The sequence below is a fragment of the Rhinolophus hipposideros genome (genome assembly GCF_964194185.1).
Source record: "Rhinolophus hipposideros genome assembly, chromosome: 18".
In the NCBI taxonomy this organism is placed as follows: domain Eukaryota; kingdom Metazoa; phylum Chordata; class Mammalia; order Chiroptera; family Rhinolophidae; genus Rhinolophus; species Rhinolophus hipposideros.
In genome coordinates this window covers 47,085,018-47,106,095 of record NC_138064.1, presented here as the reverse complement: position 1 = coordinate 47,106,095, position 21,078 = coordinate 47,085,018, and the positions used below count along the sequence as shown (strand labels likewise).

General features: G+C 38.9%; 1 protein-coding gene across 3 annotated transcripts in view; it reads left to right on the top strand.

Moving 5' to 3' along the window:
- Positions 1–21,078, top strand: part of RELN (reelin) — a 518,204-nt gene that overhangs the window by 448,731 nt on the left and 48,395 nt on the right. For all 3 annotated transcript variants that reach the window (XM_081080324.1, XM_081080323.1, XM_081080322.1), the window contains exons 42-46: positions 364–584; positions 2,144–2,291; positions 4,527–4,785; positions 5,638–5,887; positions 16,423–16,591. In XM_081080324.1, the coding sequence (XP_080936450.1) occupies positions 364–584; positions 2,144–2,291; positions 4,527–4,785; positions 5,638–5,887; positions 16,423–16,591 (1,047 nt within the window). The remainder of the gene's footprint in view (positions 1–363; positions 585–2,143; positions 2,292–4,526; positions 4,786–5,637; positions 5,888–16,422; positions 16,592–21,078) is intronic.

Here is a 21,078-nt window from a genome sequence, read left to right as displayed (position 1 = left end):
GTGAACACACAATGTGTTGTACAGATGATGTATTACAGAATTGTACACCTGAAATCTATGTAACTTTACTAACAATTGTCACCCCAGTAAATTTTAATTAAAAAAGAAAAAGATGGGAGCTCAGATGGAATTTTGACATTGTGACAGAATCGGGGAAGGCTTACAGGAAGCAAGAGCCTTATTGGCAAAATCCTGTAGATTGTGAAATGGAGTTTGTGTTCCTGACATGTTGAATCATATTTTTTATTTCTTGAGTGTGGTGCAGTGGTGGTTACTGCCCACTGCTCATAGATCAGATGTGCTTACTTTGAAGTTATATTGTTCTGTTTATTAGATTTTGAAAGACTTGTACCTCTTTTCCAGATCTGTGCGTTTCAGATGGTACCAAGGATTTTACCCTGCTGGCTCTCAGCCAGTGACATGGGCCATTGATAATGTCTATATTGGTCTCCAATGTGAAGAGATGTGTAACGGACATGGGAGTTGTATCAATGGAACTAAGTGTATATGTGATCCCGGCTATTCAGGTCCAACCTGTAAAATAAGCACCAAAAATCCTGATTTTCTCAAGGATGATTTTGAAGGTAATCCTTCCTTATAAATTCTGTGTAGCTTTGTGGAAGAACTTACATATTAAACACAATTTTTGTAATATAGAAGTAATCATTAAGTTCCACTCTAATGTTTCATTACTTATCATTACAATTAAAACCACTCAAGCCTTAATTTAGTTCTGAATTTTATAGGGTTCCATTTTGAAACAATGGTAAGTAGAATGAGCAAGACTATAAGTAAGAAAAACTAAGGCTATTTTCACCACTTTTTCTATCACATGTAATTTGTCATTAATGATAATTTTGGAAAATGTCTATAGAAGGGTAATATTGTTGGGTTGAAAGAACAAGTTTCCAGAGATATAAATTCCTTTCATGGCTTTATCACCAACTCGTTAAGCAACCTTTCATCACTTTCTGTGCCTCAGTTAAACCTAGAATTTAACATCGTTAATCTTTGAAGATAATGTTACAACATAGAAAAATGTATGTGATGTGATAATTGCAATTATGCACAATTAGTTACGTATCTTTTGATATGTACTCTGATAAAACTATGGAAAAACATTCTCATAAGAGAAAGTCTTAAACAAATGTAATAGCTATCTTTGTTAGGATACTAGGATTAAAGATTTTTTTCTTTTTCCCTAAATTAAAATATTTTTCTTTTTCCCAAGTTGTCTATAAAGTTGTTAGTTATAGGTATATCAATACAAGGAAATATCGTTTAGCTATAAAAAGGAATGAAATACTGACACATGCTACAACATGGATGAACCTTGAAAATATTATGCAACTGAAAGAAGTCAAATGCAAAAGGCCACATATCGTATAATTCCATTTTTGTGAAACATCAAAAATAGGCAAATCCATAGAGTTAGAAAGCAGATTAGTTGGCAGGGAATGAGTCAGAGGGAAATCGAGAGTGACTATTTACAAGGTTTACTTCTTGGTCATGATAAAGTTCTAGAATTAGGTAGTAATGATGGTTGCACAACAGTGTGAATGTGCTAAATGCCACTGAGTTGTTCATTTTAAAATGATGAAATTTTATGTGTGTTTTACCACAATCAAAAAAATAAACTATATCTAAGATGAGTATCTGAGGAGATGTGCGAGCTGGTTTTGAAAGATATAATGTAACAGGAAATACTAAAGTACACTGAAATTTCTCCTATTAAAACTGTTTTTAAAAATAATGTGTAATACTTCCCTGATCCTGGCCTCGCAGTAGCAAGGACACGGTGAGGAGGCCCGTAGAAAGGCCAGTACCCTCCCATGCTGGTGCCCCGAGTCTCTCTCTGATTAGCCAGTGTCTTTTTATTTGTAGTGTAGAGAAGGAGAAAGGAGGGACCCATCTGGCTGGATCACCATACTCCTTCTATCATGTGGACCCTTAAATTATACAGCCAAGGTTAAATAATTCAAACAAGCTGAAATGTTGAAGAGCTCTCTTATCCCAAAATCTATGACTTCAATATTTCTGACTTCATATTTTAAAACTACACAAAGCACTTACTATATTCCTTCAAAAAATAATATGACTATAATTGGGGTCATAGATAAACCACATTTTTCACTTTCTTCAGGTCAGCTGGAATCTGATAGATTCTTATTAATGAGTGGTGGAAAGCCATCTCGGAAGTGTGGGATCCTTTCCAGTGGAAACAACCTCTTTTTCAATGAAGATGGCTTGCGCATGTTGATGACACGAGATCTGGATTTATCACACGCTAGGTAATCATTTTCAAATGCTGTTGGAAAACCACATTGTAATGTACAGTAGCGGGACATTACTAAATCAGAAAGAAGTAGAGATCTCAAAGATAAGGCTTTCCATTGGAAATGCTGAGTTTCTCTCATCAAAGACTCCATCCATTACGACACAATTTATATAATTTTCATTCTCAAAATGAGAGAGATTTGTTCAATAACTAGATCAGAAATGAAACTTAGCTAAACAGACAAAAGTTATTATCTGGTATTTTACATGATGGTGACTGGGAAATGGCAATGTTTAACTTACTTTAACTTCAAGGGAATAATGTCGCATCTTCTTGAACCATCTTCTACAGAATTCTTTTCATTAACACTTGGACTATGTAGAAATTATTTACACCATGCTTAGTAGAAAGCATAATTGAAATGCAATACACCCTCAAATTATTCACAACTAATTTCATATCCATTAGCAGTTTAAGAACATTTGAAATGCAGCTTTATTCTTTATAGCCATTTTTTTCCAATGATTCGCTCACGCATTCTAAGCACTCATTTTCTAAACTGAGCAGAGTCACTCAGAAACAAACACTTTAAACTGGCTCAGAGGATTATGTCCTGTCAAGATGTGTATTCTTTGATCATTTGATATGCCAGACACTTAGCCAGGAAAGTAAAAAAGACAATTTAACATGTGTAAAATGGAACTCTGACCTATTTTTGCAAGTGAACAAAAAAAAATGATGTTTTTGTTTTTTGAAACGTAAGCTGTAAATGAAAATACAGCTTAACATATTTATCCATCTCTTTCTCCTAAATATTTCATCTATTGGATTATAAATTTGATCGTGCTTTATAAAAAAATACAGTTCTGTGAGATAATTGTACAGTTAGAGAAAGCAAGATTTATTTATCACTATCCTGTTTTAATGCATACGGTTTAATTTGATGCTATTTATTTCAACTTTATCATTGGCAGCTGAGTTACCTAATTTAGAAATTATTTGGTTTTTCTACATAATTCTGACATGGTTTATCTATAACTCAATTAATATAAATATTTTCCCAGTACAAGTAGACAACATGGTAAAAGTTTTTCTCTGTAAATGATTATTGTTTTTATAGATGTAAATGTCACTAGGCACTAACTATGTATTTTTTTTCATTAATCCAATCTTAAAAGCTCCATTATTTATCTCATCTTGGTAGCATGCTGTGTAGGATTTGCATATATTGACCTCAAAATGCTCCATGTAAAAATCCTAATTTTCTCAGGTTATGAGATAAGTGATTACCCAGTTAATGGAGATGGGGAGAGGAGGAACCCATGAAGAATGTGTGGTTTTATATATGGAACTGATCACTTTGATTCTAAGCCCCAATATATGTCATCTGTGTGATGCATACATAATTGGGTATGTGTGTTACACACAAAATTTGTTCTGCATTACCAGTCAGGACAGCAGCCAGACCAGGCACCGGCAGCTTGCCTGCCAAAGATAACATGTGAGCTGGTTTTCCCTGGCACCCCTGCTGCTTGCTGCCACTCTGTCCACCTCCCTGCCAGCTGGAAAGGCTGCCACTGGCTGTCTGCCACACTTCTCGATGGCCGGTATCATCCAGACCCAGCAATAGTCAGAGGCTGGCACAGCCTATCATCACCACTGCCCCACACTCATCCTCCTCTGTCCCCGCCACAGAAAAGAGGCCCAGGCTTGACACAGCTCTTTCAAAAGATGCCTGGCCTTTCACAAAGAAGTGTTACAACTGTCTCCCAAACCCAATAGTATGCACTCTGAAAAACTACTGGTAAAACCTGAGAATGGTTGACTTCACCGATAAATGATAGGAACTACGTTAATTATATTCTTCCAGTTTCAAATACTAAGGATAAGGATCCAAATTTATCTTAAATTGGTAACAGTACATACTCCCAAACTTGGACACCCACCCATCTTCTTGTAGAACAGCCCAAGGGTGCCGTAGATGCTCACATCCCTCAGACCCAACTCTGAGAAGGGATACAAAATCCAAACAGTGCAGAATGGCCTTTTGCACATTTCACATTTTATTAACTCCCTTTCACATTAAAAAGGAAAATCAGGCTTTGACATTATTTCTTGGGACATTCTTTAAAGCCTTATATTTATTAAAGCCATGCATTACCCCGTGGCACCTTGCATACGTGTCTTTCGTTAATGGTGTGACTTTCTCACCGAAGTAAAAGTCTACAGTAAATTTTACTCCTCTCAGGTTTGTGCAGTTCTTCATGAGACTGGGATGTGGTAAAGGTGTTCCAGACCCCAGGAGCCAACCTGTGCTTCTGCAGTATTCCCTCAATGGCGGCCTCTCATGGAGTCTCCTTCAAGAGTTCCTTTTCAGCAACTCCAGCAACGTGGGCAGGTACATTGCCCTGGAGATACCCTTGAAAGCCCGTTCTGCTTCTACTCGCCTCCGCTGGTGGCAACCATCTGAAAATGGGCACTTCTACAGCCCCTGGGTTATTGACCAGGTTAGTCCCTTCAGGAGTAACTATTACAATTTTGTCACTTGAGCTGAATGTGGCCTTCCATAGCATTTAGTCCAACCCCCCAGCTCAGCTGAGGAAGCCCAGGACAGTTGAGTCACTTGCCCAGGGGCACACAGCTAAATTAGATACATGGCATTTAGCTTCCTTTCATTCTCTTTTCCTTCAATCACCTGAGCTGGTAAAAATAGAAGACATGACAGAAGGCTTAGTTCCTGCTCAGAGAGGATTCTGCCATATGGATAGAGGCACTTTATCAAGCGAGGTTATAATTCTCTGAAAAGGAAAATGTGCAAATTAACATTGGTGCCACACGCAGTAAGTCCCAACTCCTCTTTCCTAGCGTTTAAAGAAAAAATATGTAAATCTCCCTAACATCCTATCGACAGCTCTAATGGATCTTCATACATAATAAAGCGTGTATCAAATGGAACTCAAAGAACCTGTTAGCAAATGGTAGAATCCATGCAAAGAATTGAAACTGGAATGCCTTAGGATACAACTGTCCTTAAATAGAAATTTTACATAGAAAATAGTCACATGTGAGCCAAGTTTTGCTTTCCCAGCTTGAGTACATGGAGCTTCCAAAGGCACAATTTGGCCCAGGGAGGCTTTTGTCAGTCCTTCTATTTGTTTTCTGTAGCTTCTTGCCAGATGGGCAAGCCAACCACAAAAACAAGAGCATCCTGAAAGCCCCGTAACACTGTGTTTGCTGTACAATGCCAGTTCTGAGCCGTCAGTCAGATAAAAACAAACAAAAACGACTGAACTTTCTTGTCTCTGGACACCAATTTGAAAATTTGTGGGTCTTTTTTTTTTTTTTTTGATATATTTCAGATTCTTATTGGAGGAAATATTTCTGGTAATACAGTTTTGGAGGATGATTTCACAACTCTGGATAGTAGGAAATGGCTACTTCATCCCGGAGGCACCAAGATGCCTGTGTGTGGCTCCACTGGTGATGCCCTGGTCTTCATCGAAAAGGCCAGCACCCGTTATGTGGTCACCACAGACATTGCTGTGAATGAGGACTCGTTCCTACAGATAGATTTTGCCGCCTCCTGCTCAGTCACAGACTCTTGTTATGGTAAGTATTCCATCTCCAGGTAAAGGGACAGATGCCTAGAAATAGGCCCCTGTGGCTGCCTCTGTCAAATGACTGTGCTACACCTCTGCTACGTCTGTAAATAAAACACTAGTGCACTTTGAGTCAAACCACAATTGCATTTTTGAAAATGTATGTAAATCGAGTTTTTTTCATTAGTTTCAGGTGTATAAAATAATATAGTGGTTAGATAATGACACACCTCACAAAGAGATAACCCCAACAAGAGTACTACCTCTCTGACATCGTATATAGCTATTATAATACCACTGACTATATTCTCTATGCTGTACTTTATATTCCATGACCATATAGTATATATTTTAATTGTAGTTGACATTCAATATTATTTTATATTAGTTTCAGGTGTACAGACCAGTGGTTAGGCATTTATATAATTTATGAAGTGATCCCCCCATAAGTCTAGTACCTATCTGACACTATACATAGTTTTTACATTATTGACTATATTTCCCATACTGTATATTTCACATCCCTGTGACTATTTTGTAACTAACAATTTGTACTTCCTAATCCCTCCATCTTTCTCACCCATCCCCCCAATCCACCTCCCTTCTAGCAACCATCACTTTGTTCTCTGTATCCATGAGTCTATTTCTGTTTTGTTTGTTCATTTATTCTGTTCCTTAGATTCCACATATAAGTGAGATATATGGTATTTGTCTTCCTCAGTCTGACTTATTTCACTGAGCATAATACCCTCTAGGTCCATCCATATTGTTGCATATGGTAAGATTTCATTCTTTTTTATGGCAGAGTAACTCTCCATTGTATAAATGTACCATAATTTCTTTATCCAATCATCTATTGATAGGCATTGGCTGTTGTGAATAGTGCTGCAGTAAACATAGGGGTGCCTATATTTTTTCAAATTAGTATTTTGGATTTCTTTGGATAAATACCCAGGAGTGGAATTACTGGGTCATAATGTAGTTCTATTTTTAATTCTTTGAAGAGCCTCCATACTGTTTTCCATAGTGACTACACTAATTAGCAATTCCACCAACAGTGCACAAGGGTTCCCTTTTCTCCACATCCTCAACAAACCTTGTTGTTTGTGATTTATTGATGATAGCCATTCTGACAGTTGTGAGGTGATATCAAATTGTCCTTTTCATTTGCATTTCTCTGATGATTAGTGACATTGAGCATTTTTTCATATGTCTGTTGGCCATCTGTATGTCCTCTTTAGAGAAATGTCTGTTCAGGTCATCTGCCCATTTTTTTTTAAATTGGATTGTTTGTGTCTTTGTGGTTGAGTTCTATGAGCTTTTTATACAATTTTGGATATCAACCCCTTATCAGAAGTATCATTTCCCATTCAGTAGGATGTCTTTTTGTTTTGTTGATGGTTTCCTTTGCTGTGCAAAAACATTTTATTCTTAATATAGTCACATTTGTTTATTTTTTTTCTTTTGTTTACCTTGCCCAAGAAGATATATCAGTGAAAATATTGCTAAGAGTAATATCTGAGAGTTTACTGCCTGTGTTTTCTTCTAGGAGTTTTATGGTTTCAGGTCTTACATTTAAGTCTTTAATCCATTTTGAGTTTATTCTTATGTATGGCATAAAAAGGTGGTCCAGTTGCATTTTTTTGCATGTATCCATCCAGTTTTTCCAGTATCGTTTATTGAAGAGGCTGCCTTTACCCCAGTGTATATTATTGCTTCATTTGTCATAGATTAAATAAATACATAGGTATAGATTTATTTCTGGGCTCTCTATTCTGTTCATTGATCTTTGTGTCTATTTTTAATGCCAATACCGTGCTGTTTTGATTACTATGGCTTTGTAGTATAATTTGATACCAGGTAGCCTGATATCTGCAGCTTTGTTCTTCTTTCTCAGGATTGTCATGGCTGTTCAGGGTATGTTGTGGTTCCATATAAATTTTAGAATTATTTGTCCCAGTTCTGTGAAAAATGCCACTGTTATATTGATAGGGATTACAATGAATCTATAGATTGCTTTGGGTAGTATGGAAATTTTAATTATATTAATTCTTCCTATCCATGAGCATGGTATATGCTTCCCTTTATTTGTATCTTCTCTACTTTCTCTCTTCAATGTCTTATAATTTTCTGAGTACAGGTCTTTCATTTCCTTGGTTAAATTTATTCCTAGGTATTTTATTTTTGATGCAATTGTAAATGGAATTTTTTTATTTCTCTTTCTGATAGTTCATTATAGTGTAGAAAAATGCAAGCTTATTTATGAATATTAATTTTATGTCCTGCTACTTTACTAAATTCATTTATCAGTTCTAATAGTTTTTTTGGTGGAATCTTTGGGGTTCTCCATATAGTACTATGTCATGTGCAAATAATGATAATTTTACTACCTCCTTTCCAATTTGGATGCCTTTTTTTTCTTGTCTGATAGTTGTGGCTAGGCCTTTCAGTACTATGTTGAACAAAAGTGGCAATAGTAGACATCCTTGTTTTGTTCCTGATCTTAAGGAAAATGCTTTTTGCTCTTCCCCATCGAATATGTGGGTTCATCATATGGCCTTTCTCATGTTGAGATATGGTTACTCTATTTCCACTTTGCTGAGGGTTTTTATCATAAATGGATACTGGATATTGTCAAACACTTTTTCCGCATCTATTGATATGATCCATGATTTTCATTTTTTCATTTTATTTAAGTGGTGTATCACAATTAATTGATTCACAAATAGTGAACCAAACTTGCATAGGAAGAATGAATCCCACTTGAACTTGGTGTATGATCTTTTTAATGTATTGCTGAATTTGGTTTGCTAATATTTTATTGAGGCTTTTTGTATTTATGTTCATTAGGGACACCAGCCTAGTTTTCTTTTTTGGTAATGTCTTTGTCAGGTTTTGGGATCAGGGTGGCCTCAGAAAATGAGCTTGAGAGTCTTCCCTCCTCTTGAATTTTCTGGAATAGTTTGAGAAGAATACATATTAGTGGTAATTGGTTAGTTCAGATTTTCTGTTTCTTCCTGATTCAGCCTTGGAAGATTGTGTGCTTCTAGGAATTTATCCATTTCTTCCAGATTGTCCAATTTGTTGGCGTATAGTTGCTCATAGTATTTTCTTAAAATTTTTGTATTTCTGGGGTGTCTGTTTTCACTTCTCCTCTTTCATTTTTATTTTATTCATATGGGTCCTCTCTCTTTTTTTCTTAATGAGTCTAGTTAAAGGTTTGTCCATTTTGTTTATCTTTTCAAAGAACTAGGTCTTAGTTTTATTGCTCTTTTGTACTGTGTTTTTAGCCTCTATTTTGTTTATTTCTGCTCCGATCTTAATTACTACCTTCCTTGTACTCACTTTGGGCTTTGTTTGCTGTTCTTTTTCCAGTTTCCTTAGGTTTGAAGTTAGACTGTGTATTTGAGATTTTTCTTGTTTCCCGAGATAGGCTTGCATTGATATGAATTTCCCTCTTAGGACTACTTTCGCTGTATCCCATAGATTTTACATCATTGTCTTTTCATTTTTGATTGTCTCAAGGTATCTTTTGATTTCTTCCTTGATCTCATTGTTGACCCATTCATTAGTTAGTAGCATGTTATTTAGCCCCCATGCGTTATGTGTGTTTTTCAGTTTTTTTTCTTGTAATTGATTTCTAGTTTCATGGCATTGTGGTCAGAGAAGACACTTGATATGATTTCAGTCTTTCTAAATTTATTTAGACTGGTTTTGTGGCCTAACATGTGGTCTATCTTGGAAAATGTTACATGTGCACTTAAAAAGGATGTATATTCTGCTGCTTTGGGGTGAAATGCTCTAAAAATATCAATTAAATCCATCTGGTTTAGAGTGTCATTTAAGGCAGCTGTTTTCTTGTAGATTTTCTGTCTGGAAATTCTGTTCATTGGTGTCGGTCAGTTGTTAAAGTTCCCTACTGTGTGTTACTGTCAATCTCTCCCTTTACATCTGTCAATATTTGTTTTGTATATTTCGATGCTCCTACGTTGGGTGCATAGATGTTTACAAGGGTTATATCTGATCCCTTTATCATTATGCGATGTCCTTCTTTTTCTTTTATGATAGTCTTCATTTTACATCTATTTTGTCTGATGTAAGTATAGCTACCCCAGTTTTTTTCTCGTTTCTATTTGTGTGAGATAGCTTTTTCCATCCATTTACTTTCAGTCTGTGTGTGTGTTTTGATCTGACATGGGTCTTTTGTAGACAGCCTATGCATGGGTTTTGTTTTCTTATCCATTCAGCTACCCTGTGTCTTTTTATTGGAGTATTTAATCCATTTCCATTGAAAGTGATTATTGATAGGTACATAGTTATTGCTATTTTATTATTCATAGTTTTTATCTTCTTTTGTTTGTTTTCCCCCTTGTTCTTTTTGATATTTCTTGTAATACTAGCTTTATGTTAATAAATTCCTTCAGCTTTTCCTTGTCTGAGAAACATTTTATCTCTCCTTCAATTTTAAATAATGGTCTTTCTGGGTAGAGTAGTTCTGATTGTAAGCTCCTATTTTTCATCACTTTGAGTATTTCCTGCCAATCCCTTCTGGCCTGAAAATTTTCTGCTGAGAAATCATCTGATAGTTTTATGGGAGCTCCCTTATAAGTTACTAGTTGTCTTTCTTTTGCTGATTCTAGGATTTTCTCTTTGTTTTTAACCTTTACCATTTTAATTATAATGTGTCTTTGTGTGGGCCTGTTTGGGTTCATCTTGTTTGGGACTCTGTGCTTGTATGTGCTCTAGGCTTGTATGTCTATTTTCTTTCCTAGCTTATGGGAAGTTTTCAGCCATAATTTCTTCAAATAGATTCTCAATCCCTTGTTCCCTCTCTTCTCTGGTACTCCTATGATGCAAATGTAGTTACTCTTGATGTTGTCCCAAAGGTCCCTTAAACTGTCTTTGTTTTTCTTTTTTTATTCTTTTTTCTTTTTGCTATTCCCATGGGATGTTTTCTGCTACCTTGTCTTCCAAATTGCTGATTAAATCCTCTGCTTCATCTAATCTGCTGTTGAATTTTTTCTAGTGTAGTCTTCATCTCAGTTATTGTATTCTTTAATTCTGACTTTGTTTTTATGGTTTCTATGTCCTTTTTTATGCTCGCTACCTCTTTGTTGACATTCTCACTAAGTGCCTTAAGCATTGTCATAACCAATGTTTTAAATTCTGTCTCCATTTCACTTAGTTCTTTTTCTGGAGGTTTCTTCTGTTCTTTTAATTGAGAAGTGTTTTTTTGTTTCCTCATTCTGGCTGCCTCTGTGTTTGCTTCTGTGTATTAGGTAGGTCTTCTATATCTCTCAGTCTTTGCCATGTAGTATGTGTCCTCTACGGTCAAGTGGTGCAGTCTCCCTGATCACATGTACATGTGTTCCAGGAGTGTCCCTCACGTGTGTGTTCTCCTGGTGTAGTTAAGCCTAGATTGCTTTTGCACATCAGTGGGTCAGACTGACTCCTAGGTTGACTGACTATGAGAACTGCTATGCCCACAGTGTATAAGCTGCTGTGAGGCTGACCCCTTAGGGTGATTCATCCCAGTAGGTTCTTGTGCCTGTTGAGGTCCCCCTTTAGGTGTGCCCCTTTGGGTGTCAAGCCAGCCTCTGGGGGTGTTGTTTCTGGTATCTCTTCGGAATGGCTCCTTTGCAGACCAATTTCAGCCTTGCCTGTGACCGACCCCGGACTGTATGCTAGGAGCCACAAAGCTAATAGTGGTTGGCTGCTGCTTATGCTGGACCTATAGGTGTATGTAGTGGTCTCGCTGTGAAACCGAGTCTGGCTGTCACCAGTATTGGGCCTGGGGCAGCTTAGCGGCAGGTTCAGGGGCTCCCTAGGCCTGCTGCCACCTACAGGCTTCCCATAATGCTGAGATGTTGAAAGAGCCTCCATAGATGTGCACACCAGGTTGGTTAACAGTGTTGAGAGTGTCCCCAGTGATGCAGCAACTAACTGGGCGAGGCAGGGTCCCAGGAAGTCATGAGGTGCGGCCTGTGGTTTTCACAGAATGAATGTAGATTCAGATCCTGTGCCAGCGCCAGGCCCGCAACCACTTTGCCAAACACCCTGAGAACACAGTGGCCACTTGCCTCGGGCCCTCAGATCCCCGAGAGCCTCCCAAGAGAGGCTACAGCAGAGTTGTGACTGATTGCCTACCACCAAAAGTTCCTTAGACTACTATGAACTTACCACTGCTGTGAAAGCCTTCTGTAGCTGGAGGGGGCAGGGCTGGCCTCTCAGTAGCCAAGAGTGGCCTCAGCGATGCAGCAGCACTAGCTGGGCGGGGTGGGGTTCCTGGGTATCACAGCATGCTTTTTACAAAGTTAATGCAGATTCGGTTCTTGCACTGGTGCCAGGCCCATGACCATTTTGCAAAATGTCCTGAAAACACTGCAGCTAGCCACCCTCGCCTTGGGCCTGCAGGTCCCTGTAGCCTCCCAAGAGTGGCTGCAGTGCAAGTTGTGCATCTGCCAATGAAAGTTCCCCGCGCAGCTGTGGGTTGCACACTGCTATAAAAGGCTTTTGCAGCTTGTGGGGTGGGCTGGCCACCCAGGAGCCAACAGTGTCCAGGACAGGGTAAGCACCCTTGGTGTCAACAAGGTAGTGCACACACGGGGATTTTATCAGACCAATCTAGCCTCAGATTTGGCCCTTTGGGGAGGGTTCAACATAGAGAAGATGGTGCCCTTCGGTAGGCTACATGTGAGGTAGCCTCCACACAGGACAAAGCCCTCACACCAAAGCCACATAACTCAGTCTTTCCCCATGTATCTCTGGCACCTCTCAAGTTGCCACCCTCCACCAGAGCCCAGATGAGTGTTTGCAAGCCGAGTGAGTCCATGTGAGAGCCCTTTAAGAGGACCTCTGGGTTTACAGCTGCCTTCCATCTCACTAGGACTGATGGACAGAGTCCTCACTGCTTTTTACTGCCAGATGTTGTGGGGACTCCTCTTCCTGGAACATGACCCCTGGGCTGGGGATCCCCGTGTGAAGCTGGGCCCCTCCCTTCTCAGGAGGACCATTGAGGTGCCCCTCCTGGTGTTCAACCATTACCTGGAGATTGGAGTCAACGGTTACATGTGTCCACCCCTCCTACCAGTCTCGATGTGGCCTCTTATTTACATCCTTAGTGTAGGGTTTCTGTTCAGCTAGTCTTCAGATGATTCCTGAGGTTGATTGTTCTATAATTTAGTTGTCATTTTGATGTGCTTCTGGGAGGCAGCAGGCATAGCATTTACCTCATCCGCCATCTTAGAAGTTCATTTTTTAAAGCATAAGAATGTGAGCTTATTTTTAAGCAAACGTACATAAAGACTTCTTTTATATATAAATAACCCCCAACTTACTACCTTTCGTACATCCAGTGGTTTTTGTTTTGGCTTTTTTTAGTATCAGATTTGTGGCATAAAGGACTCTGATTATATAAAGAATGCCAGAATAAGCAATAGGACTTACACATAAATCTGTGTCTACATGGGTTTTAATTCATAGGGCTTTAGATTAGGCCAGTTATTATCTCCTTTCCATCTCCGCAGGAATCATAAAATTTTGTTCCCGTTTTGCCGTACACTCTGAGTGGGTCATAGCATATTCTAGGCCACGCTTATTGTGACCAGTTTCCATCCTCTAGATTGTGCGTGCGTACTCACACTCACACATGCGTTACACACATGCACATGGACCTATCTTAGGAGAAATAAAAAGTGACATCATTGCACACTTGGACCCTTCACCAGAACTTGCAGATCTGTCAGGATTCTGGGGACCTCCTGGTCTTTCGACCCCATATCACTCTTCTTCCAAGAGCTCCAAACTGGAATGTTCACAAGGGCCTTGTTTTATTTTTAGATTCTGGGGGGTCAAAATCTGAGGAATTTGGTTACTTCCAAGGTTCTAAAAAATTTAGATTTTTCATGTTTCCATTAGTTGGAACTTAATGCACATATCTTAGTGGGAATCCCAGAAGTATTCTTTCTACCGTAGATTCAATCAATCAGTCAACACTAAACTAGACAATAGAAGTGGAACTTGGGAAAGCATACGGTATACACCCTGTCTTCAATAGGTGTAGTCTGGTTGAAGGAATATTTCAAAAAGTTAGAGACCAATAAATTACTAAATCAAATGCTCTGTGGACTGGTACTGATGCAAAATGTAATGGGAGTTCAAAGGAGGGAGAGATGACCAATGGACGCTCAACCCAAGGAGTTTGGGAAGATTTGACAAAGGAGCTAAGTCTCAAGTGGGCATTGATGGTTGGTGTGGATTCGAAGGGTGAATGGACAGGAGTGAACATCCCAGGCAGGCTGACAGCACAAGCAAAGAAGCAGAGGAGGGGGCTCTCCTGTTCTATGGGGGACACTGTCAGCAGATCAGCCTGTCAAGGTAATATTTGCATCTAATGGAGGAGAGCTAAGTGCTGATTTTGAAAATAGAAAGGGACTTTAAGGTCTGAGATGCCTAGTCCCTCTGTAGCGTAGGAAGTTGATGAGAACTCAAGGAGGTAAGTTATGACATGGTCGGCCTGCAGCAGCACCAGGACCAAAACTCTGCCCCATAAGCTCAACCACATGTACTGTCTACCATAGGCTGGTGCAATGAATGATAAATGATATGAATGATAAAATGAAACAGGAAAGTGACTAAGCACAGCTGGCAACAAATTAAGAAGAGCCCTAAAAAGCAGGCACAGGAATTTGTACTTGACAAGGTCATGAACAAGAGGGCACAAGTGCAGAGGAGTGCCATGGTGTGTTTTAGGGAGATTAGCTGATGAAAGTGGGTAGGGAAGAATCCTAGTGAAAATATCTAAGTGGTCGTCTTGTAGGAGGTGATAAAGACCCGTACTACGGGATATGAAGAGCAATGGAATGGGTAAAACTGATACGAGGCAATGCAAAAAAAAAAAAGAAGCAGCAGATCTCGAAACTAGGTGACAGGTTGAACATAGAGGATAAAGGAAAGAGAAGAGTAAAATTTCTGAGATGATTTCTAAATTTTGAACACAGAAAACTGCAAAAGTAGTTCAAAAGAGATGTTTGTTTATGGGGAAAATGATGAGAGTTTCTTTAGTTTGGGTGAAAGTAGTTCGAGTGGAGATATTCTTTAGTCTGGAGGACTTTTGATATGGAAAGCGGGAACTTTGTACTGTGCATCACAATATGCCAGCATCCAGCACCGTGCCAAGCTGAATGAACATTTGTTGAATGAATAAAATCAATTCTGAGTCATACAAGTGGGAGATTTGGGCACAGAGGTAACAGTTGAAGCCCTAAGAGAATACACATAGAAGACCAGAAATGGAGTCTAGAAGAATGCGCCTAGCTGGGCTAGTTAGCCCAGGAGCCAAAGGGAAAGTAAGACAGGAGGTTCAGAATAATGTCTCCCCAAAGAAAAGAAAGTTTCAAGGATGAGGGAGTGATCAATAACATCCACCGCCATGGGAGGACAGTACAATGTAGACTGAGACAAGCCATTGTATTTAACAAGAAAAGGCTACTAGGAAACTTGGGTAGTGAGTGGTCCCACGCTGGTTGTACATGAGAATCACCTGGGGAGCTTGAAAGCTCCTGACACCTCGCCGTGCCCCAGAAAACTTAAATTACAATGTCTGGAGGTGGGACCCTGGAATCAGGAGTTTCTAAAGGTACCCAGCTGATTTCAGTGTGTAGGCAAGATTAAGAATCACAGCCTTAGAGAGAGCAATTTCAGTAGGGAGGTGGGGCCTGAGGCAGTTTATAAAGCCTCAAGAAGAGAACAGAGAGAGAAAAATATATAATGGGCTGTATAAGTTGAATGTTTCAGAAGAGAAAGGAAACAAATGTCTTTCCATAGACCCACAGCCTGATTGCATGCTTTGGCACAAATCACGTGCCTTCAGCTACCTCCTTAAGCCTTACTGATTTACCAGTATGTCCCACAACATAGCACAGCAAGAGGTATAAGCAACAGAGGTTTTGCAATTTCTGAGAAGTTTCACCGACACCACGAGCAACATTAGCATTCATTTGTCCGGATCCCTAGAGAATGGTCAAATTTGGAGAAGCCTATTCAATTATTTTTAACTATTCAAAAAGTAATCATTAAAATGTACAGTTAATATATTCCGTATTTGTGTATTAGCCACTAAATAAATGTGTGTGTGTATATATATGTATAGATAATATGTTATGTAATATATTTCTATAACTGTTAGATTAAACCCTAAATATATATGTAGATTATCACTATTATGACTACTGCTTTAGCTATATCAAGCAATAGTTTGTTATGGTCATCCTGAAAGTTTCTCTATAAGGAGTGATTCAGTAAAATTTATTTATGTTTCATTTGATTATAGCCCCTTAAAAGAAAAAGTATTTCAATACAGAAAGTTAAAAATACTAACTAGTAAGGTACAAAGGAAACAATCAAACAAGGAAACATCTCAAACTAGAAAACATAAAGATGGAGGAAAAATCAAATTGACATCTGACTGAAGTGAAAACCTAAGTAATTGTGATTCCTGGGTCTGCAGACATGAATTGCTATTCAGAATAACACTTCCTCTTTCAGCTATTGAACTGGAATACTCTGTCGATCTGGGGTTATCGTGGCACCCACTGGTAAGGGACTGTCTGCCTACCAATGTCGAATGCAGTCACTACCACCTGCAACGGATCCTGGTGTCAGACACTTTCAACAAGTGGACCAGAATCACCCTGCCGCTCCCCCCTTATACCAGGTATGGAGGCTTCTGCATGTAGTGAACCAGAATGTAGTAGAATTTGGCGCGGCAGATTTCAGCACAGCAAGTTTAAATGAGCTAGGTGAGATTTTGTTAGTGGTTGATGGTGCCGCCATGATGAATTATTAAGGCGATCTTAATAAGTAAACTAGAAACCAGTTTTTGTGGTGACGTGGTTCTGTGTTTTCCCAAAATCCAGGCTTCTATGATTTTTAACTTTTATTGAAAGAATGTCATATGCAAGAAAACAGGGCTGGATCAGTGAGCTTTCCCAACTTAATTCACTATGCCAAGAACAATTCTGAAATTTAAAACAGGCACATTGCATACAAAATAGATTGAAATGGAGTCTATTTTCGGTCAGTCAGACTAGTGTATAGCAGTGAGTGGTGTCATATAAATGGGGTAATTATTACCATAAATGTGTATTAAAATTAGTGTCTGGTTTTGAAATTTTATTTTGAACAGTATCTTGAGAATTATCAGCCCGGAGCATTCTTTCATATGAAAAACAATTGTAAATGCTTTATTCATTGTGTCTATCAGACATGATGGTGGCTTAATAAAATTATGTCGTAAATGCTGGTAAAGAAGTTAGGTGTACTTAATTATCTGTATGCTTGCACTCCCGTTTGAGTAGAGCAGAGAATTCACCCTGCCTAGGGGATAGTGTTACATGACTCTCTTTTCACCTCCTAAGTAGGTACTAATCATAGGGAACTTTTGAAAATTTTATAGGAATTCTTGTTCCCTCCAAGGAAATAGTAATCACTTGCTGCCCTTACACAAGAAGCAAAGCTACCAATACGGCGTGTGGAACAAGAGTTATAGCGTGGGCTCATTACTGTTCTCTCTCCTCCCCACAAATGAAGAATGGATAAATCTTCCTAGAAAATCACCATAGAATTCAACCATTCATCTAGGGCATAACTTTTCTTGGGATTATCAAAAATGGGATGGTTTCAGTTACTAACAGCCTAGGGCTGCTCTACAATTGCTGGCTCATAGCTACGAGACTATATTAACTGTCAGTAGAGTTGCCAAGTTTAAATGAGATACGTGAGATTTTGTTGCTCATTAAAGGTATCACCATGCATGAATTATTAAGGCGATCTTAATAAGTAAAACAGAAAAAAAAACCTCCATTAAGGCAGCAGTCTTTTAAGTCTTTAGGCTTTCTGTGAATTATTACCCAGCTACTTGGTAGCATTTTGCAAATAAACGACTTTCTAAGATTTACTCCAGCTAGTCATTATCCCCTTGAGTCTTTTACTCAAGAAAAGTAATTATTCCTCATCTTTTAATCTATCTTTTAATTGTCTCTTACACATACAAGAATTTTGACCCTTTCAAATGATATTTGAAGATGAGCACTCGTTTCCTCTTGTTATTGTATTGAATATAGGAAGTTTATTTATATACTGCCCTCAAAGCTCACATTGTACAATGGTTTTAAGGTCAACACTGTCTTATAACAAGACTCTTTGGATAACTCAGAAAGAAACGTGTATGCATGGAGCCCAAGCCAGACCCACTTCTCATCTGTCACATGCCAAACATCATTAGAACAACATGCCAGACTCAGAACACTTTTTTGTAAACACAGGTTAACATATCCATACTGTATCTGCTCATCCATTCGGTTACTTTTTAAATATGGTGTTCCCTTATTTTGAATTGAACTTACTGCATCAACATCTGCCAAGTGTTGAGACAGCAGTGTTTGTGTGTTGTCCACCAGGACAGAATTGAGAATTTTAGTTTGTAGATCTTCACTGTAAATAAACATGATGCTGGCAACTTAAAGCCATGTGCTGAGTAGGGGTTAAGAGTGTCTGTGACACTTGTAGGGCTCTCCACTCACTCACTCATCTCATGACCACAGGCTAGGCTCCCAGTCTTATTGGCACAGTGGTAGTAAGTCAACTGAGGTTGCTTGTCCACAAATTGACACCAAACCATTTACCAAACTAAAATGGCCGGTAGTCATCAGGACTGAGTATTCATCCATTTGGTCATTCATTAAACAGATATTTTTGGAGTGTTTAATTATGTGCTAGTTCCATGTGAGGGGCTGGACTTAGTCCTGCCTCAAGAGCTGTTAGTCCAGTGGGAAGGAGAAATCACCAATAAGCACAGAAGTAAATATAAAACTCAACTGTGGTAAGTGATGGAGGACAGTTGCATGATGCTAAGACACTGACCAAGCAGATTGGCTTTGGTCAAGGAAGAGCAGGAATGCTTTCTTGAGAAACAATAATTGAGGTAAGAGATGAAGGATGGATTGGAGTTAACTACAGGAAGATGTTCCATGCAAGGACAACAGCCTATAGTAGGAGGGAGCAGGATATTTGAGGTACTGAAAGAATGGATCAGACAGAGAAAGAGAGTGTGGATGAGGTGGGAAATGGTGTCAGACCATGAAAAGCATTGTAGATTGTACTAAAGATTTGGGGATTTCTTAAGTGAACAATGCAAAGCCTGCTAAAGTGCTTGGGAACAGGGAAACATGAACAGATTTGCATTCAGAAAAGCTTATTCTAACTTGAGAACAAATCGGAGAGGATAAGAGTAGATGTAAGGAGATTCTTAGGCGGTAAGTGCTAGTAGCTTGAACTAAGGTGCAGCAGACATGAAGAGAGTGGAGAAGTTCAAGAGAAATAGAGGCCATGAACTTGACTGAGCTTGATGAAATGGGCGTGGAGGGTGAGGGGAAGTGCAATGCTGACGATGACTCCCTGGTTTCTGAAATGCAGAACTGAATGGATGCTGGTGCTTCTCAATGGGAAGGGAACACAGATTAAACACAAGATATATCACACTCTGCTCCAGATGTTGTTATATTAAAACCTAAATAAATTGGGGTAGATGGGATTGTAGTGTGCATTCCTCTCCATATACACTGGTTACGTTAGATCTTCCTGTAACTGGAAGGAAAAAAAAAATGAATGGAAAGCATTCTGCTTTGGTGGACCCTATGAGCTAGTCATTTCATGTCCCTAAGCTTCAGTTTCCCTATCTGAAAAATGAGATACTTTTACCATATAAAAATTGAGTACGTACTTTTTGAAGTGTTTGGAACATTGCAAACATTTATTAAAATGTAAATCGTCTCTACTTTTATAAGTTAACCACATAATCACACTTGTTAGCCAGAGCACAAGTTTATTATCAGACTTCAACTTCAGTCAGATGAAGAAGTCGTCCTAAATGAGCTTCATGAGAGTGAGCCCATGGGGTGGTACACGATGTTAGCTTCCTGCCCTGGAGTAGGATACCATATGATTGGGGAAATGAGAAGCATACCCAATAAACCACTTAAAAAGAATACCTGCTCTATGTAATTTAGAGCTTCACTAAGGAACAATCTAGAAATGCTGTAGATAATAAGAGATGAGAGACAGTGTTGAATGCCAGAGATGGAGAGGGTTTCCTGGAAGAGATGGGCCCTGGCCTCAAAGGATGGCTAAGAATTAGATGGGTAAGGAGAAGAACATTCTAAAAGAGGGGAACAACATGAACAGGGCACATGAGCCTGGCAGGAGCACAGGAGTTGCTGGTAAAACCAGAGGGCTCATATCTGGAAGCTCTGGAAAGTTGTTTGTTAGTAGAGTTGGGTTAACACATAGCAAGTGTGAAGCAAAGCAAACTATGCTGGAACTGAAGATGGATTTTGAGCTGAGAATATTCAAGAAAAAAATTGGGAGAACAGAGAGACCCAAGTAAGAGGAAAGTGGCAAAGGCTTTGTAATAATGACAGGCCATGAAGTAACAAGGGTCTAGACTACAGATAACACGGAGGGATGGAAGCAGATATTACAAGACATTTCAAATAAAGAACTGCTAACACCCAGTGACAACTTCTTCTTCATTGCACACGTCAAGAGATGACTCTAAAGTTTGAAGCCTGATAAAGTCGTGAGAAGAAGGGTGAAGAGAGTTAAAATTGATTCCAGGAGGGACAATATGGCAAATTTAATCGCTGGGTGCTGAATTAAATACGATGGCTGGAAATAGAAATGGAAATATCCGTTTGACAGAGGTCTGAAGATCAGAAAAAATGAAAGATAATAAACTTTGGAGGCATGAGCATTGAGGTGAGAGGCAATGCTGTAAAATTGCATCAGCTCTCCATATGAGTGCATTTAAAAGGAAAAGAAAGAATCCCTAAATATAATAGCAGAATGAGTAGAAATAACTATCAAATGAATCAGGAAGATGCAGTCAAGCGGGTAGAGGAAGAATCAGAATAACGTGGTATCCAAAAGCCACGTGAGAGGAGAGTATCAAGCAGGAAGAGGTGGTCATCAGTGACAAAAGCTTCGGAGAATCACAAAGAAAAAAGTTTCACAATAAATTCACTAGACTTTTTTTTTCAATAAGGAAATAGTCTGTGACCTTCAAAAGAACAATTTCAGTAGGATACTGGAAATACATGCAGCTTGTCTGGGCGCCTGGGCTTAACCACTATATTAGTATTACAT